At 40.4% G+C, this 13,063-nt stretch overlaps 1 protein-coding gene across 2 annotated transcripts in view; it reads right to left on the bottom strand.

Moving 5' to 3' along the window:
* Positions 1–471: 471 nt before the first annotated feature.
* rabgap1 (RAB GTPase activating protein 1) overlaps positions 472–13,063 on the bottom strand; it is an 85,622-nt gene continuing 73,030 nt past the window's right edge. For both annotated transcript variants that reach the window (XM_085359715.1, XM_085359716.1), the window contains 4 exons: positions 12,118–12,201; positions 6,710–6,781; positions 3,781–3,981; positions 472–3,162 (listed from right to left, as the gene is read on the bottom strand). In XM_085359715.1, coding sequence (XP_085215841.1) covers positions 3,040–3,162; positions 3,781–3,981; positions 6,710–6,781; positions 12,118–12,201 — 480 coding nt within the window. In that variant the 3' untranslated portion in view covers positions 472–3,039. The remainder of the gene's footprint in view (positions 3,163–3,780; positions 3,982–6,709; positions 6,782–12,117; positions 12,202–13,063) is intronic.

Below are 13,063 nucleotides of genomic sequence, written 5' to 3'. Positions count from 1 at the left end.
GTTCACAGTTACCTAAAACAGAGAAGCAGCAGTTTCTCTCACTGGACTTCAAGTTGAGCAACAACACTTTTGCTTAACGATTATAATGGCTTACTTTAATGACTATCTTCTATCATCTTACTGTTTTGACTCCTCTTACTGTGCAAACATAATTAATCTGTAGCATCGTCATGATCACAGGGCGGTCTGCTCCCTTCTGTTTTTCTTTCCATCCCCGTTTCATCTTATTCCTCCATAATCATAAAAGGTCCCAGTATGCAAAATACTGAATGTGACAACCAGGATAAAGTTTTTTCACATCATAAACAGTTGGCATTTCAAACCACAATATCATATTGAGACTTTATCACTTTAGCCCTGTGCTCCTGTAAAGTTCCTTTTAACCTTTATTCGATTTTATATTGTTTGTCTTTTTTTAAATAAATAAAGATGCAAAATAACGGAAAGACACGCAGATATTCTTCTGTTGATATCTTTATATTGAAATTCATGAAGTATACACAGTGCATTCTACACTATTACAATTTGCACACGTTGATAATGTTTTTGTCGTTGGATGATAAAGCTACGTTTTGGCATTTAATTAACCAAACAGCAGTCTGACTGAAAAGCTTAGAGCCAAAAAAAAGAGCCCCAAATAAACAAACGAACATTAAAACATTGTTGTGAATCAAACTGTAGCACGGCAGCAGGTGGGTGGGTACAAGTAGGCATCATTAGTTATAGTTACAGAGTAGAAAATCATAAACAAAAACTCAATATTTAGGTTTTTTGTTTTTTTTAATGTTTCTTATTTACAACCCAGTGCCTTTAGAGGGATGGCCCTTCGTTTCTTTCAACTTCATGCGGACTCCTCCTCTGACATCACTAGAATACAAGCCAATCAGATTACACCTTTCATATCAGAATTTATACAATTTACAGTAAGTTTGAAAAATTGCGCTTTTTCTCATTTTTTTTTCAGTCTTGCAGTAAATTATGAATAGAAACTAGAATATTGATGAGCTCCCTTTTGAGTTGGCTAAATATGAAAACACACAAGCACTTTTTTACATCAACCCCCACAGACGGATTATCCTGATCCACACTCCTGAGCTGCTCACAGGTGTCTTCACATGTGTGGCCTTTCTGTCCCTGCGTTCGCAGGAGTGTCGGTCGCCACCTTAATGTTTAAGTCTCCTCAGCACTGTGATCTGATTGAGCACGTCGAATGCTCCGAGGCACGGATTCATCGATCTGTTGGGGGGTGGGGTTAGCGGGGCTTTTGCTCTGCGTTGGAAGCCAGTAAAGCAATCTAATCCCTCGATGCTACCTCTGACTGGATACTGGACTTAATAGCATAGAGACACACAACAACGCAAACTTTAACTTGTTGCATCATCAAACACCCAGGTCTTGTGATGTCATGCGTTATCTGGTTATTCCCCGCTCTCGTCTGTGTCCTTCATGCTGGTGTTTTGGACTGACCTCTCGTTGACAGAGCACGGTTTTGCTGCTAACTGCATATCTTCTTTCAGATCTCATGTTATTATAACCTTCTGTGCAGGTGGACATGAGGGACTACTTTTAACTAGCTTTTTTTTTTAAATATATATATTTACACACACATGTGTGTCTGCATTTTAGTTCAGTGTTTTTTAACAACCAAAAGTGTGACTGAAATGTGCCTGGCGTGCTGCACAACCAAGGATTAAATGGGACCTTGGTCAAAAGGTCAAAGATTGCAGTGCAGCTGGAGGCGTGGGTAGAGGGAGGCGGGGCTTAAAGGTGGGCTTCAGTGCAGTAGGAAATCAAACTTTCTGTCTGTGTGTGTTTTCCGATTCAGACTTCCTCTAAGCAGTGCATAAGCTTTCTGGCAAACGATGCATCGCTGTGTGTTTCAGCTATCCTCACACTCTCACAGTACGCTTGTGCAGCACACACAGAGGTTTGCGTGGTTTTGAGCTTTTCTTTGCGCCAAGTGACCCAAACCAAACAAACCCTGCGTGTGAAATTTGACACGAGGAAAGGTTAAGCTGTCGGTTAACATTACAGCAGCTTTTATCATAAATTACATAATTATACCAACCACTTTTTACCAACCTTCAGATCAAGGCTTTGTCATCAAACCTCTTGTTAGCATCGTTCGTATACACGCTTGAACATTGAAGCAGACTAGACAAACAGCTTGCATGCAGGCGTACACGCACAACCTTAGTGCTTTTTCTTTCCCTAGGGCTTACGCACACTTTCCAGCTCTTTCTTTTGAACACACACAGTTTTGCACATTATTTTAGTCAAATATTTATCCACTCAAACATCACCTCACAGTCGAAAACAAAGCAAATTAACATGCGCTCTTACATTCACACATACGTTTCCCCTTTACGCAAGCATATTTGACAAGGTACAAGAAAAAAGCAAAACAAAACAGACAACAACAAAAGGTATTGTTCAACGTAAATTAGAAAATGCTCCGTTTCAAAAAGGCATCTATTAGCTCTCGTACCTAAAACAAAACATTTACAGGGACTGGTAGTTTTGTGCCAGTAGTTTAGAAGGGAAGTGCACACAGAGCGGCAAGGAAGGACGGAGTGTTTTCTTCTCTATCCCGTAAGGACAAAGACATTTCAGGTGTCCTTACCTTCCTTCTGTGGGTCTTTAATATCAGCAGTACAAAGACAGAAATAATTATGCTGTTTTTTTGTTATTTTCATTTTTAAACACTTGTCTTTATGTGACTGCTGGAAGCACACTGTCTCAGAGAGTGGTACTGCTGTAATTCATTCATCTCATGTTTGCAACCCCTTCTCATCAGTTGGCTGCAGTCATTTGGGATTTGTGCTGGGCAGATTAGATCAGGAATGAGGGAAACACGACGATATTGTTGTTAGGAGGAACACAGCCTGTAGCAAAGTGATCCTGGGATTTAACGGCTAATGTTCATGTCAAAGTTATGGCCCGGTGGGTTACGTTAGAGGTCCGGAGGTTTCGGCGTGATGAGTTGCGCCGATCTCCAGACATAATCCGGTCGAAACTGGGTGGATAGGGAATGTTAGGTTAGGTGGTCTCCTTGCCCTGGGTCCCAGTGACGGTTTTGATGGAGCTGAGTGTGCGGTTGAACCAGGTCTTCTTGGCGGCCTGCACCTCATTGAGAGCCAGACCCAGGTGGTGCTCCAGATCCTGGATGAAAGAGAGCAAGAAATTACAGCCCAAACAGGCAATATATCTTATTTACTGCTTTTACTTTGCAGCTTTGAGTCCAACACAAAATCCTCAACTTTCCTCATCATCACTCCAAGTAATCTCCACACAGAGCGCTTTGTTGCAGTCACTTTAATGCATTTTTCCCCCTTAAGCCTCTATTTAGAAACTAGACCTCAATTTTTTCACTCTGCTCACACGGGTTTTTAAAAAAAAACACTTAACACAGCAATGTTTAAAAGCTCCCCGCTATAATAACAATGCTTCTTTTCTGATTCCATTACATGCTAACGTTGATTCAGAGCCTGTGATCACAGCACTGTCCTCAATTAGTAAATTAAATCGAGCTGTCGCATAAAGCTGCAGGTTTCTTCAACTCTATCTTCTTAAAAGAAAATGTTCTGCTTTCATTTGTTGGGCCTGTGCTGCAGGTTACTGCTGCTGCGCCTGTTCGGGGGTGATAAAGTAATTAGAGCAGAAATGTGGCCTCCTTTTTTTCTCCTTTCAACACGAATGACACAATGTTTTACTTTCAACTTTAAGAAACATCCCATGTCAGAATAATGAATGACTCACACTCTGACCTCTGGACCCTACCTGGATTTTGCACTCGGCCTCCACCAGCTGCAGTTTGGTCTGAGCTAGTTCCAGCTCCATCTCCCTCAGCTGGTTTTTCAGATCCTCCTTCTCTTCATCGGTCTCCTCGGCTCCCCCGGCAGATGCTGTGGTCACAGCGGCCCGTACCCGTCCCTCCTTGTTGAAAAGACTGCTGCATTTCTCGCAGCCTTCAACTTTCGCCTACATATGAGGGGGAGGAAGAAACAAACAGAAGAGGTAAGAGGACACTTTAAGCCTGAGCAAGGTTAGAGAAGAAAGAGACGGAGTGAGAAAAGGAAAACTTAAAATGGAACAGGAGAATGCCCCAAATGTTTTTCCTCTCACCAAACAACTGTTGTCTCAATTGAATGCAGATATTTATAGCTACCCAGCTGTCTTCTCGCTGTAAAGTTTTCATAATGATCACCACTTAGGCTGCGTCCAAAAACCCCATAGACTCATGTGTTAAAACAGATTTATAGCCTGGTGCTAAAAACAAAACAAAAAGAAAGATTTCTCTCTCACTCTTCTCATTTCTAAATAACTCATCAGGCCTGGAAGTCTGCTTCACCTTAAAGTCTGCTTCACCTTAAAGTCTGCTTCACCTCAGTGAATGGAACATCTCACCTGTGTAAAGTGTTGATGTCTACTGTAATTATCTGAGAAAATACATGCTGTGCTGTGTCACTGATTGTGATGTTCAGCCAGTCAAAAAGTGTGTATTAGTTTGTTACTTAGGATCGAATTGTTAGCCTAGGTTGACAGTGCGAGCTGATAACTCCACCTTCTCCTAAATCCAAAAAAAACAAACAAAAAAAGATGCTGACAGGTATGAAATTAAAGTCACCGCAAGAATCATAGTGTCAAAGTTCGAAGGGTTTTTGTCCGTTTTTGACCCATAAATCATGAAAGTGACCTTGAAGACTTTGTTGAATATGATCCTAATTTTAATGGATTGTTAACATGACCTCGCTCTACACCCCTACAGAGTTTTATCAGAATTCATTCAAAACTTTTTGAGCTATTTGTTAAATTCCATGTTTTTGCAGAAGGCATATGAAGTCTGTTTGAGCAGATGAGGTAAGTAAAAGTATTATTTACTTTCAGTTGCTCTTTCTAAGTTTGGCTCAGGATAACCAGACTAGTAGGGCGACTCCTCTGAGATTATTCTAGACAGATCAGTGCCTGAGTTGGCACCAACATGTAGGACTGTCGACAGGACTTTACATTCAGGGTTGCTTGCCACAGTAACAACAGCCGACTGAGGCAGCCGGTGGAGACGCTTCCTAAAAATGAATATTTTATGAGAATATTTAATTTGGATTAAATGTGGCCAGTTTTAAGCTGAATAGTAATTATATGTAAAGTTTCCAGTCTCATTGTTGCAGAAGTGGCCTTAATGAAGCAGCAGAGTGCTTGAGCTGCAATTGGTGCTCTTGTCACTTCAAATTCAGTTTTAGTGAGTCGCTGTCAGTGTGTTTATTTAAATATCTAAAAAAAAAAAATGCATCTGTGAGCAGCTACAGCAGCTGCTGACAGTTAGGAGAATTTCTGCACCATTAGTAGTATAGAAAAAAACTGCACAGATTTACCTCCACACAGGCAGAGAGGTCCTGCTGCAACCTTTACATGACTTGACCTTGGTGCACTAAACATTTTGTGAGCTTCCTGCCAAAACTGCCCTTTTCTTACATCGCCTACTGTTTGAACTAATACTTCACGGGCCACAGGTAAGACTGCCATGGCCTCCTCGGTCATGCTCCTCACTCTTCCCCCCAAAAGATCTGATTTTAAACATTACATTTAACTACAGGTTTTACTTTAACCTGTAGGTTCAGTCAAACTTTCTTGTTCATGTAATCTTTGACTCAAAGCTTTCCAGACAGAGCTAAGAACCACTCTCTAGACAGCCAGTTATCTCTAGACTAAGTAGGCCCTCTGTGCTGGGATGCCAGAGTAACAAGAGTTGATGCTCATTTTTAATATAATTGGTCAAAAAGGCTCATTGGCTTCTTTTGCATGTATTGGGGGATGGGGGTTCATGTCATAGATTTTACAGTAAATGATCCGTCCATCGGCCTCTCAATGCGGTGAAGTCGTCCCGTATCCTTAGCAGAAAACAGCTCTTCAGCATGTTTCCACCTCCATGCTTGACTATGCAGGGGGTGTTCTTTGGGTCTGAGTCAGCATTTCTTGGCCTGTACATGTGTCTTCCTGAGCACGGGGACCTTGTGGGTGCTGAAAAACTTCACACCATTACTGCATGGTGTGCTACCAGTGGAGGTGCCTCTTGGCGACTGTGCTCCTAACTGCCTTCAGATCATTAACAAGCTCCTTCCATGTACTTTTGGGCTGCTCCAAGACTTTTCTCATGATCTTCCTCCTCCCATGAGCCAAAATCTTGCATTGACCTCTACATCTATAACAACTGGTTATTTTATATTTCACAACACCAACTTCTTGGTGATGGTCTTGAAGTCCATTCAGCCAATCTTGCCCCTGATGTCTTTTGATAGCTCTTTGGTCTTGCACATGGAGGTGGAGAGGTTGCAATGGAAGAAACTGATTCTATCGACAGGTATATGCTTAACAACATAAGTTCAGATCAGGAGTATCCCACAGATTACAATTGATTGATAATCTGTGGGATCTAGAATTGTGGCTGGGTTGTAGGGGATCAAATACTTATTTCACTCACTGACAAGCAAATCAATGTATATGAGGCTGTGTCTCAGATGTTAAAACAGGTTATCTGTTCATCAGAAGTGTCTTTAAGCAATGAATTGAATCCTGCTGACAGAGGAGCACATTACATGGCAGCTCATGGAGTAATGAGAGGTAAAAATTGTAATACACTTTGTAAACTCATAAAGTGACAAAGTTAATCCTGGCGTCATGGTTACGTCATTTGGGTTGGTGTAAAACTCACCCTGATTTTCTCGAGTTCTCCTCGCGTAGCCGTCTGTTGTTTCTCTAGTCGTTCGCTCAGCTGGGAGCAGATCTGCAGAAAACAAAAACAGCTTGGTTTGTTCACCCACTTTTAGACAGAGCTCGTCAATTAAACCAGAGGAACGCTTTTCAATTAAAATGAATACTCAATACCAATAATCTGTACTTCAAGTCAAGCTTTTTCCAGTCTCTGGTGCTTCAACACAGCTCCAACAAGCCACAAAAGCTTGCTTAGTTTTCGGCCAACAACAATCAAAGATTCAAATCATTAATTTACCTAAGCACCCAGCCACTGGGCTGTTTTAAAACAAAAAACCTAATAGTAAAACAAAGTATACACAGGAAAACAGGAGGGAAAAAACTCCCTTTCAGAAAAAGTTTGATGAATATTTATGAATGAAAACTGTTCATCCCCATAATATGGTAAAAACACAATACAGACAGAGTAATAAGAATAACATCAGCACTCAGAGAGCACCACTCCCCCCGTAGGGCAAGGGCTATACTGAAACTGTGATGTTTTATAATGTTTTTATTATAACATGCGCATGTTTTATTATCCTAGGATGACGTCAGTCAGTTATGGCATCATTGTGACCTTGTAAGGTGTTGAATTGAGGTGGTGTACAACTCTCTCCATCGCTTTTCGTATGACATATTTTTTGATATGGTTTCTTCTTCTGACCTTTTTATCGCTAACAATGAAGGTCAAGGTCAAGTGCTCATGCCCCCCCAAGGTCTAGGATATTGTTGAGAAGTTTGAAGATGAAAACAAATTGTGGGTAATATACAATTTTTACTGGTTTTCACAACTGGTGTGTCTTAAATCACCTCAAGGTGTTGTTGGCATCTACTGTCAATCAAAATTTGAAAATGATATATTGAAAACTGCTAACAAATAGACAGACAGTTGTGTTTCCCCTACTGTGTTTATAGGTTAATAAGTCTGTATGGACTTTATCCTCTTAGCTTTAAGTGCATTAGTGGTGTCATAGGCCTTATGTATATTCAAATCTCCTTTTCCCCTTCTCCTTCAAACAGCTACAAGCATCCTGAGAGTCAAACAAACACCCACAAACTTTTCCTGTAGCTTGCAGACGGACAGAGAAATCAGAGTGCAACGAGTTATCCTATAAGAGACATCAGGCCGTCTATAGACAGTCCATCTATCTCGACATCTACTTTTGCTCTTATTCTCTGTGTTACATACATTATATTGGTGACCCTCATCTCTCTTTTTTTTTACTATACTTATCATGCAGCTATCTTTCCATCCTGTCACATTCTCCCTCATATTGGCCGTTACTATACCCAGCTCCGTAACTACTGACCTCTTATCTCTTCTTTTTTGATCTTTTGTCTGTAGTCCTGCAGTTTTAATCTCCCTGCGTCCTTTTTAACTAGTGGAGCATCTGTTTCTTTTTTGCTTTTTTCTTACCCGAGCTGCTGAGCCTTAAGCCATTCAAGTCTTCAGTCAGTTTTTGTCCCCATTTCGGCAGCAGGGATTTTACTCTACTTCAGTTTTTTTCTATAATTAGAAGGATGACTCTAACAGGGACATAGTGAGGAGGACAATATGTTCTGATGGGATTTCAAGCCTGTGAAAGATGGGGGTACTTGTCCATCTTAGGGCAAGGAATCGTTATCGCTGCACCATCTGCAAGCAAGCTGTAAATGATTATTTTGCTCATTTAAATTCAGGATGACCACGGTAGTCATTTTCTCCATCCTTGTTATGAGTTTCTTTTCTATACCACTGTTTCACAGTAATAATGGATTTTGCACTCGTTGCTGAAGGCTCAAGACCCAGAGGGCATTTAAAAAAAAAAGTTTTTTATATTCAATTTATTCCTACAAAACAATCTCAGCCTTATTTATTTTAAATATTTTCATTTAATAATTTATCCGGCCCCACGGTAACTTCACTGCCTGAGGCACTTTTTGCTTTCTTTCTATTGAATATTGCATGCAAACAGTATACTTATACTTACAATGCAGGAACTACAAGAACATGCAGTCTTAATTACTTCATCATTTTTCCACAAGGAGCAGATAATTGTGCTGATGCACCCAAATTAACAAAAATATGTTGTCCAGAATGAAAATATCTTATTAAAACCATTAAAAGTAAATCAGATCAAATTTATTTATTTAGTCAAAACTGACCGAAAACACCGACAAGGAAAACAATCAGAATTAGAAAAGAGAAAACAACGCAATGCTAACAGAACCCAAGAGACACGAGCGCTGGCACGTGCTGCTTCACCTGGCTAGCACCCAGCTAGCCTGCATCTATCTACAAAAGCTCCAGTCCTAGAACGGGGATTGCAATGCACCACTTGACACCGTTTTTAGCTCCACCGTTAACAGACTTGTCTTTGTCCTCATGAGCTCGAGGAGCAATTAGCACACAAAGCTTTTTTTGGCTATATTTCCACAGGAAAATAAATAAATAAATAAAACCCCCAAAGAAACTCTTGGCATTCACACACATTGAAAGAGCAAATTGCTACGTGAATAATCATTCGCATTATCTATGTTGTAAACAACCCAGGCTATTTTAGGGAATCCCTCAACTTGTCAATCCCAGCGGATTGAATGCTCCCCCCTCCCCCTCCACACACTTTGTTCATTTTCCCCCGCTCTCCATCAATCACCCTCTTCCTTCCTGTCACACTTCAGTCTGCTCAACACAGCTCTCAACCGCAAGCTAGCAACCCATGATACACACAAAAACCATCAAATCCGGTCTCCTCTCATCGGTGGGACATTCGATAACCGGTTTTCACACTTGCCATCAAAGCCAGTCGACGGTTATTATTTTTAGACTCAGGTGAAGTTGAGGTCTGTTCCTAAATTAGTCTTCTTTCTATTTCTGTTTCCCTCCACAGAGAGGAATAGGAGGTGGATTGTTGCATAATGTCCCCGCGCTGATGGTAATAGCACTTGATCTGGGTGAGTTTATATTTAAGCACGAAGTGACAGGATGAGATCTGAGAGGAATTCAGACAGACGGAACTTTAAATATGCTTGCAGGCTAAGCCATTAAAAGCTCCGGGTTCAGTTAAGGAACAGCTCTGCTTCAGAAAATAGATAAATGAAGGAAAACAGAGCGCTCTTAAAGAGTATATTATTTTTAAATATTTATGAGTGGTCCTGCCACGGTAATGGCTCGATCGAAGCTTAGATATGAAAAGACGGGCTAAGTAAGGAAAGATAAGTGGTGTAAAGCGTCTCAAAAGCTCACTTTCAAGGGAATCAGAGCTCCACATAATCTAATTCACAATTCAGTCACACACACAAAAACATAACTATAATCCAAAAACAAAAATACCATGATGGTGTTTCTGGTGAAGCTACTTGAGCTGAGTAAAAAGCAGAACTTATCAACAATGACAGCCAAGCGTACGAAAAAAGTCAACAAGAAACGAGTGGATTTAATTAGCATTATGCTTCGAGATATAAATGAACTAAAAAGTGACAAACATGCAAGCACTGGCTCAAAGTTATGTGAAGACTGCCAACTGCTGGCAGCTTATGCTCTCTGAATTTTTATCCCAACCTTCTGAATTATTCTTTCTGGGTCACTGTGAGACTTCAGTGGATTTCAGCCCGAAACCATTTCAGCAATAAATGCTTTGGTCAATTTTCTGACACTTTTCCATTCCTTGGTTTTTGATAAGATTAGACAATATTGCATATTGATAGATATATACTGTAGTCATTTTGGTTGGAATTATAGAAATGAAGAAACAGAAGCTGGCGACACCACCTCTGCTGGATTGTGTGTAAAAGGTGAATTTGCATTTTTAAAATTCAGCGTACTATGAACAATGAAACAACTCTGGATGACTTGAATTCAATGTGAAAAGTCTGTCCCTGCCAGAGTAACATACATACAACATGCTCCCACTATATGTGATTATGATGCTCCCATTTTTATCCTATTCTAAACTCTCACATTATTTCATTAATTAAATGTCCTATTACCTCATTCATTGCTTATTTTTGTATTTCCCTTCAGGTACACAGTCACCAGCCACTTTTTTGGTATACCTGGTATACTGCTTTTAAAAATAATGTAATCAGCCAATCACATGGCAATAACTCCGTGCATTTAGACATGGTCAAGACAATCTGCTGAAGTTCAAACCGAGGACTGGAATGAGAAAGAAATGTGATTTAAGTGACTCTGAATGATACATGGTTGTTGGTGCCACACAGGTTGGTCTGAGCATGTCAGAAACTTCTGATCTACTGGAATTTTCCCAGACAACCATCTCTAGGTTTTTCAGAGAATGGTCTAAAAAAGAGAAATTACCCAGTGAGCAGCAGTTTTCTAGACCAATTTGCCTTGCTGATGTCAGAACAGCCAGACTACTTTCAGCTGATAGGAATGCAACAGTAACTCAGATAACCACTTGTTACAACCAAGGTATGCACATAACATCTCTGAATGCACATCACATTGTACCTTTAGGCTAATGGACTAAAGCAACAGCAGACCACACCAGGTGGCACCCCTGTCAGCTAAGAACAGGAAACTGAGGCATTTGCTAAGGCTCACCAAAACTGGACAACACATTAGAAGAAAAACATTGCCCAGTCTGATGAGTCTCCATTTCTGCTGCAACATTCGGATTCACAGTTTGGCATAAACAACTTAAGAAGAGGGATCCATTCTTCCTTGAATCAACAGTTCAGGCTGGTGCTGGTGGTGTAATGGTAAAGAGGATATTTTCTTGGCACCCATTAGTGCCAAATGATGCTGATTTGGGCCACCACAGCCTATCAGAGAATTCCATCAAATAACACACCATATCTGTTATTTTGGACATGACATATACTCAAATGGCCTACACAGCCACCAGATTTCAATCCAATAATGTACCTTTGGGATGTGGTGTAAGGGGTGATTCATATTATGGACATGCAGCTGAGAAATCTGCAGCAACTCTGTAATGTTATCGTGCCAATATGGATCAAAATCTCTGAGGACTGTTTCCAGCAACTATACAATGACGAATTACATTAGCTCGGAAGAGAAATGAGGGTCTAAGAGGAACTAGTAATATGTACCTATAATAATAAATAAAGGCCGGTGAGTGTATATGCACTATGATCCACCTGTCTGTGAGGGTGGGGAGTAAAGATGTGGTTTTGAAGCTTGAACTAAATGGAAAACACAAACTAAAATAAGTTTGTTTTTCCAAAATAAGCTTCAAGAGAACTGTGATAAAAACTGTTGTGTGACAGTTTCCACTTTTTAACTTACATCACATATATGAAAGTGGAAACACTATTATTAGACCTGCTAATGTAACTATTCAGTTGCACACAGTAAACTGAAAAGTGAAAGTAGGCATATAGTAGGCAGACAGTACATACCTGCTTATATTCTCCAATAATGGACCCGTTCTTCTTAATTTCTGATTCTGACTTATCGAGCTCTCGTCTGCACATCTCCTTCAGCTGTAGATAAAACACAGAGATACAGTTAGGCTGTTACACGGCAGAGGCCAAGGACAGAAGTGGTGCCCGAGAGACTGTGTGACTGCCATGAAATGTAAAGGAGACATGGAAAGGTATTGGCAGACACTAAGTTCAGGGCAATGTCATGGCCTCTATGCAACCTCTGCTCGAGCACATGAATCAGTCACAGTTACACAAACTCAACAACACCACAGACACTTGGAGGACCACGTGAAACATGCACAGGATCAGAGGGCAGCAGGGTCTGTGCTCTCCATCAAAGAGAATCTTTACTTGAACTTGAAAAAATAACCATCAAAGACTGACAACCTTTGATATCTGAGGGTTGACTATACAGGAATGCGGTTTTAAAGTAAATGAGATTCTGTATCTTTTTCTCTCTCACTGGAACAATTATTGCATTTCTGTAGCAACAGTATATAACTTGAAGTAATAATTTTCTGTATGACTTTATCAGTCTTTGATATTGTTGTGGAGAAATACACTCTTCTTTATAATGGTCCTTTAGTTCATTGAGGTTTGTGGGCATTCATTCGGCTCTCTTTAAAATGTTAAAATAGACTTTGACTGGGCCATTGCAACAAACTTGACTATTTTCTTTTCCATTCTGATGCAGATTTGCTGTTGTGCTTGGGATCATTATCCTGTTGTATGATCCAATCCAGCCAAACTGTAGTCTCACATTTGACTCTAAAATACTTTGGTATACAGACGACTTCATAGTCGACTTAACGAGTGCAAGGTACGCAGGTCCTGTAAATGTCAAAACAAACCCAAATCATCACGCCTCTGCCACTGTGCTTGACAGCTGGTATGAGGTGCTTGTGCGGATATGTTTGTA

Source organism: Diplotaxodon limnothrissa, linkage group LG7 (assembly GCF_057381915.1).
Source record: "Diplotaxodon limnothrissa isolate DT_005_m linkage group LG7, D_limnothrissa_male_GT1.1, whole genome shotgun sequence".
Classification (NCBI taxonomy): Eukaryota; Metazoa; Chordata; class Actinopteri; order Cichliformes; family Cichlidae; genus Diplotaxodon; species Diplotaxodon limnothrissa.
This window is presented reverse-complemented; position numbering and strand designations above follow the sequence as displayed.